The sequence below is a fragment of the Malus sylvestris genome, chromosome 7, assembly GCF_916048215.2.
Source record: "Malus sylvestris chromosome 7, drMalSylv7.2, whole genome shotgun sequence".
Taxonomy (NCBI): Eukaryota; Viridiplantae; Streptophyta; class Magnoliopsida; order Rosales; family Rosaceae; genus Malus; species Malus sylvestris.
In genome coordinates, this window is record NC_062266.1 from 30,231,631 (window position 1) to 30,252,534 (window position 20,904).

A 20,904-nucleotide genomic window follows, 5' to 3' on the forward strand; every position below is an offset into this window, starting at 1 on the left:
GTCTACGACATCCGACGATCTAAACTCATCACACTATACTCATTGTAAGTTGGAAGAACATGGAGCCAGCCGGTAAACCTAGGACCAAAATGGCGGGAACAAGCACTTCTTCGCGGGAAAAACCCAACGACCTCACTTAAAAGCGCGGGAAGCCGATCCCAACCGCCACATCGAGAGAGTGACTGAGAGAGAACTCAGAGAGAGAGAGAGAGAGAGAGAAACAGATATGGTGGGAGTAGCGTACGACTGTCTGGCGAACCCTCTCGGAGCGGTCCGGTCCACTTTCGAGAAGGCGATTGCGTCGGGATCCGACCCGGCCTCCTTCGACGGCCGGGACTGGGGAGCCGTCGATCTCTTCCGCAACTTCCTCTACGATGATGGCGGCCTCTCTCAGGTCCGAACCCAAACCCTACACCCTCAATTTCTATGCTTTTTGATTTGGGCTCATTTAATTGCCCTTGACAACCCTAATTCTGTATCATTTTCCCTCTTTTAATCTCTTGATTTTAGCTTCTCTGTGAAATGTCAATTAAAATTTGAAAATTTATTGCTCGTGAAAATTTAGGTACCAATTTTGAATTCTGCAAGCATAAGATGGGTTCAGCCCAACACACTCGTTCGATTTCGAGGAATGATACAAGACATGTTGGGAAATGAATTCTATGTCGGTGCTTATAAGGTAGCTTGTCTTATGCTCTCTGAGCATTTTTCTGTCTGTGCAACAAAGGACTATTAGTTTATTTAGTTTCCACGAAAATAATGCCTGGTTGGTATTGAAGGATGGCTCTGTTTGGAGGACCAACAAGTTCACGGATGTTCCTCAATTCCCTGTGGATTCCACGCCGGATATGCGGTTATGGGAACGCCGTATGCTCTACTGCACCCCGGTGAGTGAGACTGTAATCAAACTCTTAGCACATACTTATATGCTTAGTGTTGGTGGCTGTGTTTGAATTTTTATTTTGTTAGGTTAATGACATTCCTTGAATTTTAAATGTCCTGCTAGAATTTTCAGTTTGGATGCGTGGAATTAACATTGTGGCTCATTCGGTGATATGAGTTTTCTTGTGTTGTTATCTTGTATTTGTGTTTAGGTGCCGGGACAGAATTCATGGGCTGAATCTTCTAACGCAGTGATGTATGCAAGTATGGAATCAGGAACCCAACAAAAAGAGAAGCGCCCGAGAGTGGATGCTGAAGCTACTGATGACATGGATTACGATGTAATTTCCATTCTCTTAATCTGTGTAGTGAAAGGTTAATCGTGTTTTAAGTAGAAAAGGCAAACTGCATTACAATGCAAAATCGCCTTATCACCATCTTTGTGCTTTAACTTAGTTATATGAATTTAGGAAGTTTTCCTTAGCAATTGAGTAGGTAGATCTCTGCAAGGGTCAGGTTTTAGATAATTGGATTGTCATAATTTGCTTGATAGGCTATTCGTCATGCTTGGTTTATTTTGGGACTTCATGAGTTGGCAATTTTTAGTTCTGTCTGTACATCTCATCTCTCAAGTGAAGTGTCCTTCAGCTATGTATCGGAAAGATGTCATCTTGTTTGTGTACCTGACATACTGCATTAAATGACAGGTCTCGGATAATGGGATTGAAGGTTCTCCTTCTACCAAAAAGCTGGTATGTAGGACCAATTTTATTAATTAAATTAAAAACATTAGCTTTCGATTCCGATGAAACAAAAACTCATCCTTGCTAAATTTCTTCACCTTTTCCAGAAAGAAAATGGACATTCTACTCAGCAGTCAATTACTGAGGGCACCAGCTCTAGTATGATTATGGCACCTGATGTTAACAGTGGTTCACTTCCTTGTCTTATTAAGGTACATTGGACAATTTATTATGCCAATAGAAAAATTATATACCGAGATTTATTCTCTCTTTTTGTGAAAGCTGATGAAACTCTTGTATGCTATCAGATTTACGATTGTTTAGAGTCTGACTTAAAGCTAAACGAGGTTTTTGAGTTTGTTGGAGTCTTCACTTTCGATTCCGAGTTTAAAGAGGACAAAGATGAATCTGATGATTTCACGAATGGTTTTAGTGAAGATGTGTTGGTTCACTTGCCCCCTAATAAGGTATTGGTTCTGTCTTCCATTGATGAAATTTTTGGTCTTATTCTTGTATGTGTTGTTCTGTACAGCTTGTTAGCATTCAGTGTTGGACTATTAGTACATTCAATTTTATATTTTTTCACAATTTTCCCTTGTTTCAGGTACCACGTCTCCACTGTTTTATTCACAGGAAACTTGCAGTTCACGACTTCCTTCCGTGTTCCCCTACAAACGAGGTGATTTTGTGCTCATTATTGTCTCATATTTCATCAAAGGACTTGTATAGTCTGCGTGTGTTTCTGCCAACCTGGGATATCTAAATTCCCCCTGTTTCACATTCTTACCTTAATTACCTGTGATATGTGCTGACAATGCTATTACTGTCTATCTTATAGCCAAAGCCGAACTTGGTGAAAGAGATCAGGGAAGCTCTCTTGAGGCATCTTACAGCTGTTCTTGGCAATGATGGTATAGCTGCTAATTTCATGCTGTTGCATCTCTTGTCCATGGTAAACGGTCCTTCTCATATCTAAATATTCAGTGTTGGATCCACATGATGATACTTTTAAATTATTTTTGTTCATTGTGTCTTATCTCAATCTCTTAAATGACCTCTCTCCTCATCTCCTTTACTTATGAGGTATATGATTTGATCTGCTTTTCACAGGTGTATTCAAGAGTTGGAACTGTTGCTGTGGGGAAGCTTTCACTAAATCTTACTTGTTTAAGCAGAGAAAGTGCGCCTGTGTTTGGCACTCAGCTTGGCCTTGCTCTCAAGAATCTTTTACCCTTCACACAATGCATATCCCTAACAGTGGATTATCTCAACACTGCTTCTCTTGCGCCAAGAAAGGATTATGAGACAAGCAGGTAACGAGATTTTCGATTCTGTACCTTAGTGTCAATTTTGTAATAGTTTTTGACTTTTCACATTGCTCCAGGCTGATAACCGGAGCCCTGCAGCTGGCGGAGGGTTCACATGTGATATTTGATGAGACCCGGCTGGAAGCTGGCATTCTTAACTCTGTCGGGGTTGAAAATGCAAGATTGCTTAAAACTTTAATAGAGTTGCAAAAGGTGATTTTTGTATTCTACTATACATACGTCTGTGTTTCTTTATGTATTTCTGCTGAATGCAGTATGATTGGCAACCTGTGGATTTTGTTAGATTTGTGCTTTATAAGATTATTATTACGTCAGAGTCTATAGCACCGAATTAAACATTAAGGCATGATACTTTTTAATTTGTCCTTTTTCAGGTGGAATATGATTTCAAGTTCTATAAACTGGACATGCCAGCAGACATCCAAATGCTTGTTCTTTCGGAAGGCAAATCAAACATTTTGCCAGCTGATGTTTTGTTACCTTTCCACCCTTCTTCAGTGGCTTCCGCTGAAGTCACCGCAGAAGCACTAGAGGCTTGGAGATGGTACTTGGCTACTCTTAGATCATTGCCACATTCTATTGACTCAGAATTACAGAAGGTAAGAGTTGCTTTGGACAACTTGTTACCCTGAAATTGCCTACTCCAATAGAGTTGGGAACTTAGGATTACGAATTTAGTTCAGAAGTGTTGTTCTCCATGTATGATAAATTAATCAATCTGCCTCTGGCTGATGTCGTCGTCTGAAACCTTACAGGTGATAGAAAATGACTTGGTTGCAGCAAGGCAGGAAGATAGGACACTGGGAACCCAAGATTTCAGCAGGTTAGAGACTGAAAGATTTGCGAATTGTTCTTTCTTCTTCGAGATTCGTTAGTCATTCATTATATTCTTGCTTGTACTTACAGATTGCTGACAATGGGTCGATTGATGTCGATGAGTTTTGGTGAAACCTCCCTATCATTAGAACACTGGCAGATGGTCAAGGAACTCGAGAGGTTACGAAGAGAGAGGCTCAAGTGAATGTAGCGTAGTATTGACTACTAAGATTTGTGTTTGTTAATTACAAGGGTTGATTAACTTGGGTAAATTGTAGCCCATGGCTGTTACCGGCCATCGGTGCGGATGTTTTTGTAAGAAAATATTTGTGCCGTTAATGTTAAAATGCTGGCCAATTTACATCAAATTTCTGTTTGGTTTACTGAATAGTGTCTCTTTAGGTTTTTTGATCGAATGATGATAACACTTAACTTTTATTCAAACCTAATATGTTGAGGTGCAAGATTGAATCAACGAAAAGGTTGCACTTATGTGACCGAAATGTCCTGAGTTTGAGTCGTAGAAACCGTCTCTTTATAAAGCAAGGGTAAAACTGCATACAACAGACATTCCTTGTGATCCTCGCAAATTGGATCGACGATGTTAAAACCGCTAAACACAAGTGTTAACGTTGTTCACCCAACAGTATTCAAGTTCCGGCCACAAACGAATTATATTAGTCTATTGCAAAACGTTTTGACAGCCATTCTACCATACAACAATGTAGCTACAGTGCACTATTGCAGTAGAGAGATGTCACGGGCGAGGCATCTTATTTCTCATGTCGGTCACTTAGATTTCAAGCACGTTGCACACCTCTTTATTTATTCCAAAGCCAAAGCTTTTGTATTTGAATATTGTAATAGCATTGAATTACCTGGAAAGCAGTAGAGAAGCAGTAGAGTTGGTCACATGAGCTACACATCTTTTTAGAGAAAGGTTCCCTACTAATACTTTAGTCCACAAAAATATATAGTTTGAAAAAAAATTATTAAGACTCGAAAATAGTCATTTTATAAGAATCGAAATTTTCTCTGGATCTCTGTATTCGGAGACGAAGAACTTGAGATTTAGGCTGTTGAACAAAGAGATATTAGAAATTTGATTTGTGTGAGATAGATCAATGGAATGAACTAATGAGAGCCGTATGATTTAAAATAAGTGATCCGAATCTTCAGACTCGTCAATTCCGAACATAGAAATCTAAAAATTATCTCAATTCATTATACAAGTCACATGAAGAATCCACCAACCTAAAGTATATATAATGAAGGTGAAAGTACAAATTTGCTCCATCTGGGTTCAGTACCTACTCGGGGTATGAGTAATAAAATCTGCATACCACATCCAACGGTACAAAATGCATCATCATCAAATCGAACGGACACAATCTCCTCACTGTATATATATATATATTATATTATATTATAGATAGGCCTAGCGGGTGCCAATTAGCCACCTCAGCAATCAGTTGCCTCCTAAAAAAAAAAAAAAAAAACCCTCAACTCTCCTCTTCCCATCCACGTACAAGGTTGTACCCTTCACCATTCACCAGACTTTTTGACCGTTTTACTGCCGGAGGAGTCTCAGAATTGACTGCCCTCATATGTCTGGCCAAACTGCCAGTTGCCCGGCGCAACATTGTTGGCGGTGAGAGTTCTGCCGTCGCTGGTGGTGACTTGGAAGGAGAGGCTCTGGCCGTTGAGGTAAGAGTTGCTCTGCCAGTTCTGGCCCCAGTTCCTTGACATGGATTGCCACCCTGTGTTGGAGCCCTTGATCGACACTGAGTGCACATCTCCTGCTCCTCCCACGTTTGTGATCAAAACCAAGTTGAAGTATGAGTGGCCGTTGATTGTGAATCTTACTCCTCCCTTCTTCACACATGAAACCCTACAAATTACCAAACAAAAGCATGTTAATTTCACTGTCTCACAAATTATACTAACTTTCAACGACAAAAATAAATAAATTATTGGGATGTGTGAGACTTTTTTTCATGTCGCACTTTATATAATCAAGTGACAAAATGTGTATATCGCCTTTTTTCTTGTCTCACTTGCTGCGTGACCTGGTCACTAGATGAGTGAGATAAAAAGAAAGAGATCTACACCTCTATAGCTCAATCACACAGTGTCATGCAGAAAAAGTTAAACCGCATGGCATTGTGGCGATTGGCTTCATATACTTTCATAGTAGCATTTTTGTTGTAAGTTTCCAGGTCACGTGTAAAAATTACTGAGGCAGTTTAAGTAAATGTTTGTTTTTTACCTTCTGAAGGAGACGGGGACAATTCCAGCTCGGTACTGAGCGATTTTCTCGAAAGCAGGCTCAGCCAAATCGAAGTGCTGGAGAGGAGGGTTGCACCAACCACCATTGTCGTTGGACTGAGCAAAGTTAGGAGGGCAGAAGTTGGTGGCGGTGACAATGATGCTGCCGGGGAGGCACCATTTGGGGTCACTATCACATTTCATCTCATAACAAGACCCGCAGCTCAAGCCATCGTTGAAGAGAGCTGTGCTCAGTGCTGCAGTGTTGGTTCCGTACCCTTGACTATACAAGTTTCCATATCCACAAGCACCTCCTGCAATATCCAAATACACAACCCCATCAATATTCATGGTAAAAAATATTTACTATCTCCATCTTGGGTCTTCGGTTTTTTGTCTACAAGTGATATTCTACTTTGAACTAATCTAAGCTGCAATAAGACAAATTAAAGTTGGATCAATGCACATCTGCTCTAGCCAGTGTGACTGCATCCACGAGTTTGGGTTTTACACATTCAAACTCAAGTCACTTTAACTTTACCACATAAAGTTACCCTAAAGTGAAAAAGAAGTGAGTTAGACTTACCCATTGTGCCAGAGGCATCACCACCACCATAAAATGTGGCATGGCCACCTTCCCATCCACCTCCATTGTCACCAAAAGTACCTTGAAGACATATATTGAGGACAAAGAACAGAAGAGCAATGGTGGAGTGAGAAAGAGTAAAAGCCATTGTTTATGAGTTTAGAGAGAGAAACTAAGGGGAGAGAGAGGGAGAGAGAGGGAGAGAGGAGGAGGAGGAGGAAGTACTGAGTGCAAAGTGAGAGGTGAGTGGTTGCATTGGGATGAATTGGGGGTTTGCTTATATAGGAGAGTTGAAGGCAGTGTGAACAGAAAGAGACAAGTTTAGGCTTTGGCACCATTTTGATTACCTTTTAGAGAGAGAGAGAGAGAGAGAGAGAGAGGGGTAACCACATATAAACAGAGATTCATATTTTCAGGTCATATCACAAGAATCCATGTGCACATGGAAATGTTCCAGTTAGACTCACCAACTGCTATTCCCCATGACCCTACCTCCACATGCATTTCTCAACCGTTTTGGTTATTTTAGAAATACTTTTTCTACTAGTCTACGATTACTTGTAGAAACTGGTAATTTGTTGATTTTCTTCTGAATTTGCCTTGAGTTACGGAAATTAAGTCCGTCAATGTAGAAACTGGTAATTTGTTGATTTTCTTCTGAATTTGCCTTGAGTTACGGAAATTAAGTCCTTCAATTTGGGGTGTTTAGGTTCGATCACAAGTCCAATTTAGTGGCTATAATTTGGGGAGAATCTTAGTTTTCCTGAGTTACGTTCTTGTGTTTATCTCCAGCCGAGCTTGTAGCTTAGACTTGTAATTAAATTGGAGTTGTAAAGTGATTTATTGTGTGAATGTTAAGTCGAGTGAGTAAGAGATTCATTATCATCACTTGTTGAGGTCAAATTAAGCACATCATAATCTCTCATGTTCGTAGAACAAACTCACCGTCAATAAATGGGTAACAAACCGCTTAAACACATCAGATATACAATAAGTTGTAAGGCAGATTTTCTTGTTGGACATATGAATATCAGTATGCAGTCTTTGAAAAGTTAAACATTTTTTGCACGCCTTGATCCATTAACTGCTAAAAATGCTCAAGAAATGACGTTAACTCATTGCTACCTTTTTCCTTTGATTTGCTTCATAACTTTCTGAAAAATCCGAAAAGATAAAATAAAAGAATCATTTGGAGAATGCAATGAACCAATGCAGAGGATCCACTGGAAAACGAAAATCCGACATAAAAATCATTACCACCTTTGCGAGAAGCTTGAACTATCCCACGTGTGTTGATGATTTGAAGAGATTGGGAATCTATTAAGGATCGTTTGAAAGTATTTTTAAAACAGCTGAAAGTGTTTTTAATGAAAATGTCTTTAAACATAATTCTTAAAAGTAGATTTTGAAAAGCACTTTAAGTGTTTTCTGTAAGAAGCACATATCTGGTAATTCTTCTAAAAAGCACTTAAAGTGCTTTTGGAATCCAAATTTAAAGTGACTTTTCTAACATGATATCTTGTTTTTCTTTTGGTTTTTTTCTCCTCATTGGTTGCTCCAGACCCAATTGCAGCACATGGTATTTTGTTGCTCTTGCAGATAAATTATCCAATTTAGGGCTTCTCTCGTCTTCATTTGTTTGGCATGCCACTCCTCCTATAAAGATTCTTCCCTTTCTCCAATCAGATTTCTTGGGCATCTCGACATTCAAGTTTGTCTCTCCTTCTTGATGTGTGATTTCCTTTTTTACCTAATATTTTTGGATTTTCTTTTTCGTTTGCAACTTGTCTTGCAGGTTTTTACTTTTTAGGTTTTATTTTAGAGAGGTTTGGCTTTTGGAACTCAAAGTTTCACCAAGAGCGGTTTCAGTTATTTTAAAAACACTTTCAAATGAGGCCTAAGTATTAATATGCTTGATTTGTTAGACATTAGTCAAGTTAATCAAACAACTAAATCTACTAATCTAGTTCTTTCATTAAAACTTTAAATCATTAGAGGTGATTCATCGAATCATTCGGAAAAACCAAAGAGTATATAGATTTCTAGAAAAAATTGTCGGTTGAGATTATGAAATAGAAAAGCATTGTTAAGAAAAGTGAAAATATTATAAAATTAAGAAGACAAAAATGGCAGTTGTGTATGAGTGGATTAATTGTCAACCCAAACAACGCACCCCAATTTGATTTAGGGCTCATCACATATAAAATTATCAACCACACACGTTGTTGCCTTCAATGCGACTAAATTAAGAAAATAAAATAAGATTAGCATGTTACTTGTTGACAATATAATCTAATTATCAAGATTAAGAGAGTGCGTGGATGATAATCATTTTAAAGTAAATGCTTTTTGGTATGTCATGGTGAAAATGGTGGGAGAAGTTTAGTATGGCCGGCGTACATTATTCTATTACCAGACATAATTGAGAGAAACTCATCCAAAACTAGAGCTAAATACGCCTTGTTTCATTTGTTCTCGTTCTTCATTTCATTCTTCTTGCATACAAGGGTGACATGTCATATTTAAAATCCCTATGCAGCGTGCATTGTTTACTATTCTTTGGTACTTTGTTTCAGACTCTAATAATAATCGGTTGCAACAATTAATGAAGAATGTTATTTTATTTCATAAGTGTACGTGATTTCAGTGTTACTGCATCTGCATGTAAATGAAAAGGCTCTTAATAAATCTTTTTTTCCGAATAAATTTTTTTTTCTCACTCATTTTATTATTTTATGTTAGCGGTGGAAGCAAGTATTCTTCTTTTTATAATCGAGACTTTAATTATAAAAAAATAATGATAATTTTTTTTAATTGAAAATTTGAATTATATTTGGATGATGAGCCCTACCATGTTACGAGCACATGCAATTCCCGGGCTTGGCGGTCCATTAAATTCATACATCATTTTCAGATGATTTTGGTGATCCTTTTTGGTTTTCTAAGATAATGATAAATAAATATTTGTCCAAAAAAACAAAAGATAATGATAAATAAATAAAACATAGATGAAACTATTAGAGAACTTAAAAGTAAAAAAATTTGACTACGGCTTGTGGAAGATAAAAGCGAAGGAATAATTTTGAACTTTATACATGCGGCCTCAGATTTGAAAGTTGGAGATCTCAATGTTAAAGATTCAAATTTTTTTAGATAAAAACATAGCGCGAACACTTGATAAGTTTGTCTTCCACCAAACCATGTTGCAGCATATGTTAATGAATATTGATATTTGCCAAAACAATTTGATAAGTGTTATCGAGAGTATTTGTCGAGTATTGTCAACGCAACCTACCAAGTACTACCGAAAATGCTAGCATGCATTACACCTAACACTTAATGGACACAAAAAAATATAATGTAAAATATTGAGAGAGTTTCCAAAAACCTTCACATACTTATTTCCCAAACTTCGAATAGTTTTGGGACCAACTTGGTACTAGTAGTGCATCCGCCACATGAGATAACATCTACTAATGCTGGATAAGAATTTTCCCCTCAACAAAATCATCAAACTTGTCTCTTGTGTAAAGGAATGTTATGGGGATAGATTTGCCGCATCAAAATCTCTAGGATTTGTTATTTCACGTACATTTTGTTCACATATACATTTCCTATTTTGGTTGATGTTGATTAGGCCGGTGCATTAAAGTATTGTGTCCGTCTTTTGTTTTTTTTTTTTTTTTTGGCAAATGATAGATTTTGTTAAATTAGATGTTTGATTAGTTATCGACAAATACTCAACTTATTTCTACCACTATGTCTGCCTCTTTTAACACAACTTGAGTTTCTCTTCTCATAAGAAAAGTAGTTTAAAATAAAATATTATTGTACCGCTAAAATTATCATGTTCCGACTCTAAAATACGTTTGGAACCCATATGTTGCCGTCGGGACATCATAACATGAAGAAAAGTAAACTTGATCAAGTGGAAACCACTCCCACAAATACATGAGGAATAGGATTACAACACAACAAAATTTGTCACACATCGAGAAATCACGTCCGGTACGCCCAAGATAAGCACAAAATATAGTATAATTGGAATACTTAAAAATAAGTGAATAAATGGCAATGGTCCAAAGTGAGTGATGCTACACCGAATTCGGTGCAAAGTCAATGTTTATGGCCTCAATGTTAAATATATTTACAAGTTTTTGGTTTTTGGGTTTTGGACCTTTTGGTGTAGCCATGGACTTTGAGGAAGAGAGTTTTTGTAGCTGTGGACTTTGAAAAGGGAGAATATTTTGCAAGCTTTCATTTATTGTATGTGTTTGCCATGCGACTATGACATTTGAGCAATCTATTAAATAGTATTGAGGTAGGTGTTTCTTTCTTCCTCTTTATTAACAATCAAAATGAAAAGAGATCATTCATATATTATATTCTGCAACTTCAAAAACGTCATTCTGCACACTAAATATTGTTCACCATATTCTGCATTACCAACGACCCATAAATGTTATCTTACATTTGTTTTTATAAAAATATTGGAGAAGGTTAGGGTTTAGGGTTTCATTATAAAACCAATTAGTAGTATGACGAGTAATTCAACTTACTTATAAGTCTATGTAATGTCTCTCCTCCCATCAATGTGGATTCATTCTCAACATGCCCCTCACATGTGTCGAATTTTCGAGCCTAATACGTGGACAACATAACCGGGGTAACATGGAGCATGTGTGGTCGTTGAGCTTCACACGTGAGACAACATGTCCTAATGCCATGAAGAAACTTGAGGCTCCACCATGAAATCAATTGACAATATGGAAATAGCCCAACTTATTTATAAGTCCATGCAACTTCATACTGAAATAATCAAATTACTAAATAATGACTCTTTTGCAATGTCAATAACCCCGTCTTTTAATAATTCATATACCTTTATCCTTGTTTTCTCTTTTGGACAAAGGTAGAAGGAGCTTGAATTGAGATCTAACCAAAAGGCATGTGGATATTATCCAAATGTTGAGTGTGGAGGACCCATGAAAAGTGCCCTTCACTGGGGTTGTCTAATAATTTAGTCCCCAACTATCCCAATTGCATAAAACTAAGCATCCCAAAAGAAAACAAAGGACCCATTTGCTTATTGGCAACAAGTATTTGAGCAGTCAATTTTTTTAGGGTAGTTATTAACATGGTCTGTCATAGCAGCCACAACTAGTCCCACATGTGTTGCCAACTTCCAATATAGTGCTAAGATTGTTCAAACAAAGAGTCTCCTCCACACCAGGCATGTGCATTTATGTGGATAACTTGTAGTGTAGGCCATTGCAAACCTGGTGACATGTTACCTGTGTCTGGTATTATAAAGCTCTGTTTTTTTTATATAGATCAATGAACTGATAGACTGACGATGACGGGCGGCTAGGTTTTAGTCTAGTGATGCTTCTTTTTTCAGTACCAAAAGAGGTTCAAAGTTCAACATATGCTACCTATGAATTCTGTTTCAACAGATGCTACCTGCGATTACCTTTTTCACTTTCCATTTTTCTTCTTTTTTTTTAAATAATCGTAGGCTAATAAGGCCTATAAATCATTTGTTAGAGCCGGAAAAGGAGGAGAAAGTCTTGCGTCTGACAGCAAATATGGCACCACACAAGGGGGTGGGACCATTGATCACATAGACCGCCGTTGGTCCTTTACACCCCAAAATAGGGTTGGAATGGATCCTTCCAATTGATATTGATAATTACTTGGACTACACTTCACAATTTCTACGTGGGAGTTAAAAATCCGACACAATTTTTCATACCATTGCGATATATCGGAAGTTAAAAATCAGATTGCATTTCTTATCAGGAAAGGAAGAAGAACAAGAAGCATCAATTGTATGTTACATCAAAGCAAGTTAATTTAATTTGAGTGACAAGGGATGGACATAACAACATGGATTCCACAGCACGTCAAATTATCTACGGTTACAAACGAATACACAACACATGGGGGAGAAGGGGGTTCCCCGGCACGAAGAGCTGCATCTCTTAAAATCACATGAGCAACACGAACAAATGAATTTGGAACTCGATAAGCATTCATGAATAACTCACGACCTAAAGCAGCTACCAAAAATTTTGGGAGCAATCAATTCAAAGAATCAAAGTCCGATAAAACAAGTTTAAACCATACCTTTGGCTGAGGTCAGTCTATGAACAATCCAACAAATAAGGTGGACCTGGGGTAGGTTAGGTTTTAAAATCTTCTGTTGCTTTCGCCGGAAGATATTGAGGGCCCTTCAGGACTCACTAGATGAGAACCTCTGTTATTGATGTCAAGCCCCTGAAATCGGCCAATAGGATCCTGCTGCGACATGTCTGAGCAGGCATGCGACTGGGATGATGCAAGCATAGGCTGATGGTGAGCAGACATATTAGGCTGGAATTGATGGAACTGTGGCATGTGAATGTTCTGGGAATCCCGTGACCCGGGCTGTGCCTGATTGGAATAGAACGGGGACTGGGAATATGGAAAATGGTGCATACCCAGATTGTATGAATCAGTGTGCGTTATTTGTTCTCCAGTTGCAACCTTGAGCCTCTCAAGTTCTGTCTTCAGTGCTTCATTGAGAGCTGTATTATGAGAAAAGTAGCACAAGAGTATCGGTGGTAAGAAATTGCGATAGTACAATTGGGAAACTTAGTTTGAGAACATGGGTAAGACAACCACGCACTTGAAAGTACGGTTAACAGACTCAAGCAAAGGGAGATAACCAAGAGCTTAAAAGCAAATCAGTGAATTGATTGTACTCATGTTTCTGAGAGACCACATCATTAAGCGTACAACAGACGCAAAGGCAGCAGTTACTTTTGAATTTTCAATACCTCAGAGACTCAAAGAGGAGGGTGTTATACTAGTATTTTCTAAATGTGGGATAGCTATCGACTTAGTGCCCTTTAACTGGTATTAACCCCAAAAATAGTGTTGAACCAGCCAGGACCAATATTCAGATGATGATCCATTGTCCACATGCATAAGAAGTAAAACAAGAAAAAAGACTGAAACTGAGATCTACAATGAAAATTTGAAAGCAATTGCAAAAAATGGGTTGATGACACATACCATCACGTAATTGAGCTTGTTGTTCCATAGCTTGCACTCGAAGCTTAAGCTCTGTGTTCTCAGAAGATAAGCCTGATGTATCTCTCTAGAAAACAACACAAGTAAACAAATAAAAACCTCTCAGAGAGCAATCAGTGAGAACAAGCAATACGCAGGTACTGAGTAAGACGTCAAACATCTCCTAACTACAAGTACTGTAAAACGTCAAAATAATCTCTTTGAGCTGGCATGAAGCTAGAGCATGCCACTCAACTGTATTTGTATAAACTACATTACTATAATCATATACGGCAAGCCATATCAGCATTTCAGTAAGAACCTGGAACAGAGTCAGCTGTGCTGATAGAGTAGTAGCTTCCGTTTGTAGCGTTTGAACTTTTCTTTCAAGTTCTGATATGTACCGGGCCTTCCTCTCTTTTGACCGAGCAGCAGACTGCCGATTTGCCAAAATCCTGGAACAATATGTACATGGTGAACTTTCTTTGAAAACACCACCACGAACTTCACTCAAATAATTAACTTTATAATTATCCAATATATTATAGATATGAGTGTGTCTAGCGGAGTACTTTAAGATAGATGCTATATGCTAAGCTGTATAATGAAGATCTAAGTGTGAAGTATTTGAGATAGAACCTCAGCCTTTTGCCTTCTTATACTTCAAATCTACGTTTTCTTGAGGGGACAGAAGACATGAAAACAACAATGTTCCTACTAAACATCCTAAAGTGTTTGAAAAATCTCGGCAATTTGTTGTAAACTTGGGAATGATAAAAGAAATTATCTTTACGAACCTTTTTTTCTGGATCATTTCGGTGTTACTATTGAACAACCAGCTCATAAATGGTTGTCGAACGTCTCGGTTAAGAAAGATGATATAATCATAATGATTCCTCAGCATTTTTTTATAAAGAATGCTTCTTTAGCATTTATAATTAGGGAAATGATTTCAGCAAATCGCAGATTACGCAGTTTCAGCATCTGTATTAGTTATTTCTTTCTCATCAGCTTAATCATGATTAAGAAAACACAAAACCCTCCAAAGATTTGGTCTTTATTTCTAATCATTATTTCTAAGCTGATCATATCCAACTAAAACGTGAACAATTTTGAGATGCACAAAAATTAGGAACAAACAACGTAAGAGAAACACAATGTCGATAGAAACAGGTTCAAGAAATACCTCTTAGCTCGCTTGGGATCGACGGTCCAGAGCTCAGCGAGCTTATCGGGAGCCATGGCCTTCTTCGCCTCTACGCTATCCAAAGACGCGTCGACAGAGTTGCTATGGCGGTGCCTCGGCCTCGCGCTCATCTCCCCACCAAACCCGCCGCCTCCCTCCTCCTGCATGGAACCGTCGGCATTCTCGGGCTTCACGTCGGAGGGTCCGTCATCGAGTTTGGATCCGAGCTTCTCCATGTCCATGTAGGTGCTGAAGATGTCGTCCTCGGAGCCACCCAGCTCCTCGAAGCTGCCGGACGGGCCGTCGAACGGGTCCTGGAGCAGATCCAGGTCGTCGGGGATCCGGAAATGAACCTCGGATTGGGTTCGACGGTGGTAGGAGCCCCGGAACGGGGCGCTCGGAGTCGTGTCTGGAAACGGCGGCGCCATGCGTGGGTGGTGAGAGTCCTGAGAGCTGGAGCTCGGATCCGGTTTCGGGTTGGCCGGATCTTGCATTTTGTCGAGTCCGGCGCTCAGAGCTCTCTTTCTCTCTCTTCTCTCTCTCTCCCCGGGACCGTACTATATGCGTTGACAGTGAGTGTTCTTCACTCGAGATCAAGTTCGAGGGACATTTCGGAGCGAAACTGAGAAACGAATGAAACGGCGTCGTAGTCATGTGGATAAGACTGGAGATCAAGATTGTACATTTATGATTGTAGCCCAATGGACTCTTAAATATCACCAAATCCAACGGCCCGTGTTATGTCGGACTTGATTAAACAAACTTAGAAAATGCTTTGTTTTTATTTTTTAAAATGTCTGCATATTTTTCGTAACATAAGTCTGAAAATATAACATTACAGAATTCATGTTTAAATCACATTGATTTAAAAAAAATAATGAATGCTTTATTAATGAGCGTAAGATAGTAGATAGCGTAAAACTATAAATATCAACGTGAATATAGAAAATTAGGGCATCATCTTTAATAAGTTTGGTGTGAGATGCTTTGAGAAAAAGCACGAGACAAGCGATAGTGATACTAGTACTAGTACTACACGATGAGGCCTTTATGAGTAGGCTCCTACATAACCAATGTGTAAATGTTTCTTCTTCTTTTTTTTCGAAAAAAAAAAAACAGAGAGAAAATTCATTACAAAGAGGAACCAGTATAAAAGTTTAAAAAGGAAGTTCAAAAATAAAGAACTAAAGCAAATGGTAAGCAACAACCCAATACAACTAGGGAGGCCCAGACAAGCTTAAGCTCAGTAAAAGAGATAAAGTAACAAAAGAAAACCCTAATTTCCAACACTGAACAGCAGCCCGCCACACCCGCTTTGTGCGCCATGCTTGCACCAAATCCCAAACCACACACGAACCATATGATTAATCTTGAAACACCAAACCAAATCTAACCCTCGAGATCCAAACTGCCAACAACAACACTTGCAAAGAGAACCTAAGAACGATTTGGGTTCTTTTTATCAGTTACATTCATATGCAAACAACAATTTGGATTTTTTCTAACAGTCACTCTCATATGTTTCTCTATTTTTCTCGTCATACACGACACTAGAATTGAAAATAGATACAGACGAGTGTTGATGTGTGAAGAGAGAAACTTTGATAAAGCTTATTTAGGGTACTTCTTACATTGCATGGAATCGACGTGAATTTCAAATGAAATTAAAATACAAAAAGTTGTATTTTTATAAAAAAATATTCTCCAAATAACGTGGTCCAACATTCTTCATCTCATGCGTGAGAAGCTAGCTAGTTTGTTTGGTTAAAGCTGCTCCACATGTTCACCTAATCAATGATGTGAAGAATTGGGTTGGGCGGGGGGGGGGGGGGGTGGCTGGGAAAGTCTGTGTGGTCGTTTAAGAAGTTGATGGGAGTGTATGGGCTTAATCAATCCGGGCATATACATACAGGTGTATAGCCCTAGAATTTTGAGGGCCCATTTGGACACATGGACTATAAGTGTGTGGACCCATCCCCTTCCTTAATTCTCCATCCCAAGTCTTTTGTACGACAGCATGAATCATGAGCCACATGATTTTCACGTGCCTCTCACGTGCACTACTCATGGTCACAAGAATCTTGGTAAAATAAACATGTCATTGTCAAAATATGGAAAGAAGAATGGGAATCCAACCCTTCATTTTTTATGACAAGGTTTCCCCAAATTTGGACTTGACTGAAAAGACTAGAGAATGATTAATGTTGAAACTTTATGATTTACCATTTGAAAAATGTTATAGTAGATTATCTCAAAGGTAAAACTGTCTATGAATTATCTATCACGTCATATTTTTTGCATGAAAATTAACGTTAAACAATGAGATAAGAGAGAATCTTCTAAGTATTTGTCTAACAAATTACTGTGGTGACATTTACTAGATGGGTAAAGAAGCCAATTACTTGGTCAAATTTAATGCAATGAGAAGTGATCATATGTCAATGGTTATAATTTGAGTTCCAAATTTTAGTTGGAATTGATTTTCAATGCAAATACGAGCTAACGACATTCGGTTTTCATTTATTGAAGAAGAGTATGATTTTAAATTTTTAATGGACGACAATTGTTAGTAGAGAATACGTAATTTAGTCTACAATAAATCATATGAGAATTGACTAAAATTTATCTGTTTCCAATCCACGAACAATGAGAGAGATAATATTGTACCAACTTAACATTAATTAATTAGAAGTGGGGGTTAACTTCTTTGAGTATTATTACACAACAAATTGATTGTTAATCGTCTGTTAATATGCAACTTGCAAGCAAATGTCGACATTAGCACTAACATTATCTCAACAATTGCTTGTTAACATCGGCTAAGTGTGGAAACAATGATTGGACTTTTCAATAAAAGAAAGCAGAGTGAAGGAGTCGGAGAAGGACTTGGTGCTTGGAATAAGAGCTTTTCTTTCTTTTTAGACACACAATTAAATTAAGATTAGGTGGGATCAAGGATTTTGGATTCTCTCCAGACCTTAGTATCCGCAGTCAAAGGATCAGAAAATTTAGACATGTCGTTTGTGTGAAAAAAGAATCAGAATCCTTAATTTGTATGAAGAAAACCAACAGAATGAGTTAATAAAAACCGTCAGATTCAATTTAAATTATCCGAATCGTTTGGCCTCTTAACAGTAATCAAATATTTTAACTTTATATTTTGATTACTTTTGCTAATTAAAGCACCACCCTTTCCCTCTACCTTATTCTACACTTTAATCCTCTGCACTGCATGTCACTTCTCTAACCACAATAATGCACACACTGGAATTTGAAAGGACAACCATCTGAATCTCATTTGGCATCCTCCTATCTGTAATCCCCTCAGCCACATACAATCCAAATACTACAAAAACGTCTCTATAACTCATACAAATCTGCAGAAAACACCCAACTCTCTCTCTCTCTCTCTCTCTCTCTCTCTCTTTAGAAATGAAAAAGGAAAGGAGAACAAGCTTCAACCTTTGAGCCTCTGAGTTTTCTTAATCTTCATCCATGTCCTTTTAGAGTTTTGGGGTGGTTCTTCTGAGGAAAAAAGGGTTATCGGGTTATTAGCAAAAGTGATAGTTTACCTTAAAAGTTTCAGCCTTTTTAATATTCACCACCTCTTCCCTCATCAGTCTCACAGGCACCATCTATATATGCTTTCTTGAAAGTCCTTTTATCTAATTGGAATCCTTCCAGAAATTACTAGTAACCCCTAAAGGCCTCTCTCTCTCTCTCTCTCTCTCTCTCTCTCTCTCTCTCTCTCTCTCTCAGCTAGCTAGAGTGGAGCAGAAAATAAGAGAAAGCTTTGCCCTGTACATGGGGAGGATGAATTCCCTCCTCTCAGTCTCCTTTGTCGTTCGATTTGGCGCCAAAAATCCATGGAGACGTCAAACTCCAAGCTTATTTGCCTAGTTTCACCAAAAAGGTACCATCTTTTGCCTTATCTTCAAGTAGAGGAAATTGGGTTCTCTTAGTTTCGGTGAACTGATGCAAGCGATCTTAGGGGAGAGCGGAAATTGAACTCATAATTTCATGTTGCTTGAGTTTAATGCTCTCAACCAATTATATTGTACGTTTTAATTGACATAAGTGATATTGAAGAGGAGAAAATCGAGCTTGAAACTTCAATAGCACAAAATAAATTCTGTTAACCAACTGAACTACAAGTCGCTGCTCTTAATTTTGGTGCATTGAAGCAACTCTTAAAAGTTCATCAATCAATGGCATCTCTTCATCACCACCGTCCACACCGCCTACTTCTAGAACCAATATCAACGACACCAGCATCACCAGCCAGCGGAAGCAGGACACGTGGCAATCACGCCAATGAATCCAATGGGAGCGGGACACGTGGTGCGTACGCCAATGAAGCCAATTTTGACAGCAACATGGTCATCATCCTGGCAGCCTTGCTGTGCGCTCTGATATTTGCATTGGGACTAAACTCAATAGTCCGGTGTGCGCTGAGATGCAGCAGAAGGTTCTCTCCTGAGACACCAGACGAGACGGCGGCGCGGTTGGCGGTCACCGGGCTTAAAAAAAGCATATTGCGTCGGATTCCCATCGTGATATATGGGACTGGACTAAATATAGCTGCCACGGATTGTCCAATTTGCCTTGGAGAATTTATGGACGGGCAGAAAGTGAGGCTGCTGCCGAAATGCAACCACGGATTTCATGCCAGGTGCATTGACACATGGTTTTTGTCACATTCGTCGTGCCCGACTTGCCGCCATTCGTTGCTTGAGCCGCCGGCTGCGGGCAGTTCGGATTCGGCCGAAAATGTTGGTGACGGTGGTGCTAGACATGCTGGAAATGTATCCTCAGGTGGACAAGGTGATGTGACAGTCTCTGTTGATGAGGCTGGCTAGCTTGTAGAATGCTATATTTTTGTATTGTATTTGTGGATTAAGGGTAAATTTTAGTTGTATGAGATGCTAGGCAATGTACTTTCATGTATCCTGATATACTTCTTTTAGTATTATAAGCTAATCATATTGTAATATGATTAAGTTAAGGACAATGATTGTCTGTCATCCACTTCTGGTGCCCTCTCCGTGCCCTCCTGTTTTGTGTGGTCACGGTTAAGCCACGTCAACATTTTATTTTGTTTTTTTATAGATATAATAAGACGAAAATGAATAGTAATATAAAATGTTGACGTGGCTTAACCGTGACCACGCAAACATGAGAGCACAAGGAGGGCACCAAAAGTGGAGGGCAGTCAATCCTTGTCCTTAAGTTAATACGAATAGCAGTGTATGATTGGTTAATCAGATACCGTAATAATTGCATCCTCGTAAGGTTCTCTATTGTACATGGGAATGTCAAATTATAATTAATAATTGATGTGGTAATCTAAAGTCTTATGTCAAATTTTGGGTTTCTTCAATCATATTGTCAAATATTATTTTCTTATTAACGAAGAGCTTTAAATGGTTGAATTTATTAAAAAAATTGTTGAAACAAAATTTTTATTTGCTGAAATTTTAGTAGAATAAGGAATTCACTATTAAACTAACACGAAATAAAGGGTAATATTAGGAAAACTAAATTTCTAAACTAAACTTGCAAACCAAATGATGTGTCACCAATATGATTGAGCACGTTAATCAACGCTTAAGTAGTAAACCAATTATCAACTTCCATGTCCTTTAGTTTCCAAAATTTAGTCTCCCTAACATTATCCCAAAATAAATTTAATGTTGATGTCAAATTTAATTCTTAATCACAGAAGCTTCATATCCAATCAGCAAATAATACTTCTGTTGGAAAGATTTTTGAAACATGCATAGAGGCATTTCCGCCTAAGATTTGACAACACCTTCAGAGATGCTCTAAAGGTGTAAATTCTATTCTTGGGCAAGTCCCATGAAAAGGTTTCAATTTCAAATCACAACAAAAAAATTATTTTTAGAACTGGTCTGGTGTTATTTATTTTATATTTCAATGTGATAAGTCTAGTGTTAATCCTCCTCGTGATGTTAAAAGACGTCTCAAGTGTAAATCTCCCTCCCTCATTTGTAGAAAATCAATAGTAAAAGTTATAAG

The 20,904-nt window shown here is 38.3% G+C and overlaps 4 protein-coding genes across 4 annotated transcripts; 2 read left to right on the top strand and 2 right to left on the bottom strand.

The window, feature by feature from the left end:
- Positions 1 to 68: 68 nt before the first annotated feature.
- LOC126629350 (mini-chromosome maintenance complex-binding protein-like) lies at positions 69 to 4,137 on the top strand. The gene is made up of 14 exons (XM_050299373.1): positions 69 to 394; positions 566 to 679; positions 780 to 887; positions 1,095 to 1,223; positions 1,590 to 1,634; positions 1,733 to 1,837; positions 1,934 to 2,092; positions 2,230 to 2,304; positions 2,464 to 2,577; positions 2,736 to 2,938; positions 3,010 to 3,145; positions 3,328 to 3,552; positions 3,709 to 3,776; positions 3,860 to 4,137. Exons 1-14 carry the CDS (start codon positions 227 to 229, stop codon positions 3,972 to 3,974), a joined length of 1,764 nt encoding a protein of 587 aa, XP_050155330.1. The 5' UTR covers positions 69 to 226; the 3' UTR covers positions 3,975 to 4,137.
- An 820-nt stretch (positions 4,138 to 4,957) lies between these two features.
- LOC126629351 (expansin-A8-like) lies at positions 4,958 to 6,895 on the bottom strand. The gene is made up of 3 exons (XM_050299374.1): positions 6,624 to 6,895; positions 6,039 to 6,351; positions 4,958 to 5,660 (listed from the first exon to the last, which is right to left on the bottom strand). Exons 1-3 carry the CDS (start codon positions 6,769 to 6,771, stop codon positions 5,357 to 5,359), a joined length of 765 nt encoding a protein of 254 aa, XP_050155331.1. The 5' UTR covers positions 6,772 to 6,895; the 3' UTR covers positions 4,958 to 5,356.
- Positions 6,896 to 12,388: 5,493 nt separating this feature from the next.
- On the bottom strand, positions 12,389 to 15,512 carry LOC126630604 (transcription factor RF2b). Its single transcript, XM_050300749.1, has 4 exons — positions 14,866 to 15,512; positions 14,002 to 14,134; positions 13,683 to 13,767; positions 12,389 to 13,192 (listed from the first exon to the last, which is right to left on the bottom strand). The coding sequence occupies exons 1-4, from the start codon at positions 15,357 to 15,359 to the stop codon at positions 12,816 to 12,818; spliced, it is 1,089 nt and encodes a 362-aa protein (XP_050156706.1). The 5' UTR covers positions 15,360 to 15,512; the 3' UTR covers positions 12,389 to 12,815.
- A 2,596-nt stretch (positions 15,513 to 18,108) lies between these two features.
- Positions 18,109 to 19,870, top strand: LOC126630464 (RING-H2 finger protein ATL74-like). Its single transcript, XM_050300588.1, has one exon. The coding sequence runs from the start codon at positions 19,074 to 19,076 to the stop codon at positions 19,722 to 19,724; it is 651 nt and encodes a 216-aa protein (XP_050156545.1). The 5' UTR covers positions 18,109 to 19,073; the 3' UTR covers positions 19,725 to 19,870.
- The last annotated feature ends 1,034 nt before the right edge of the window (positions 19,871 to 20,904 follow it).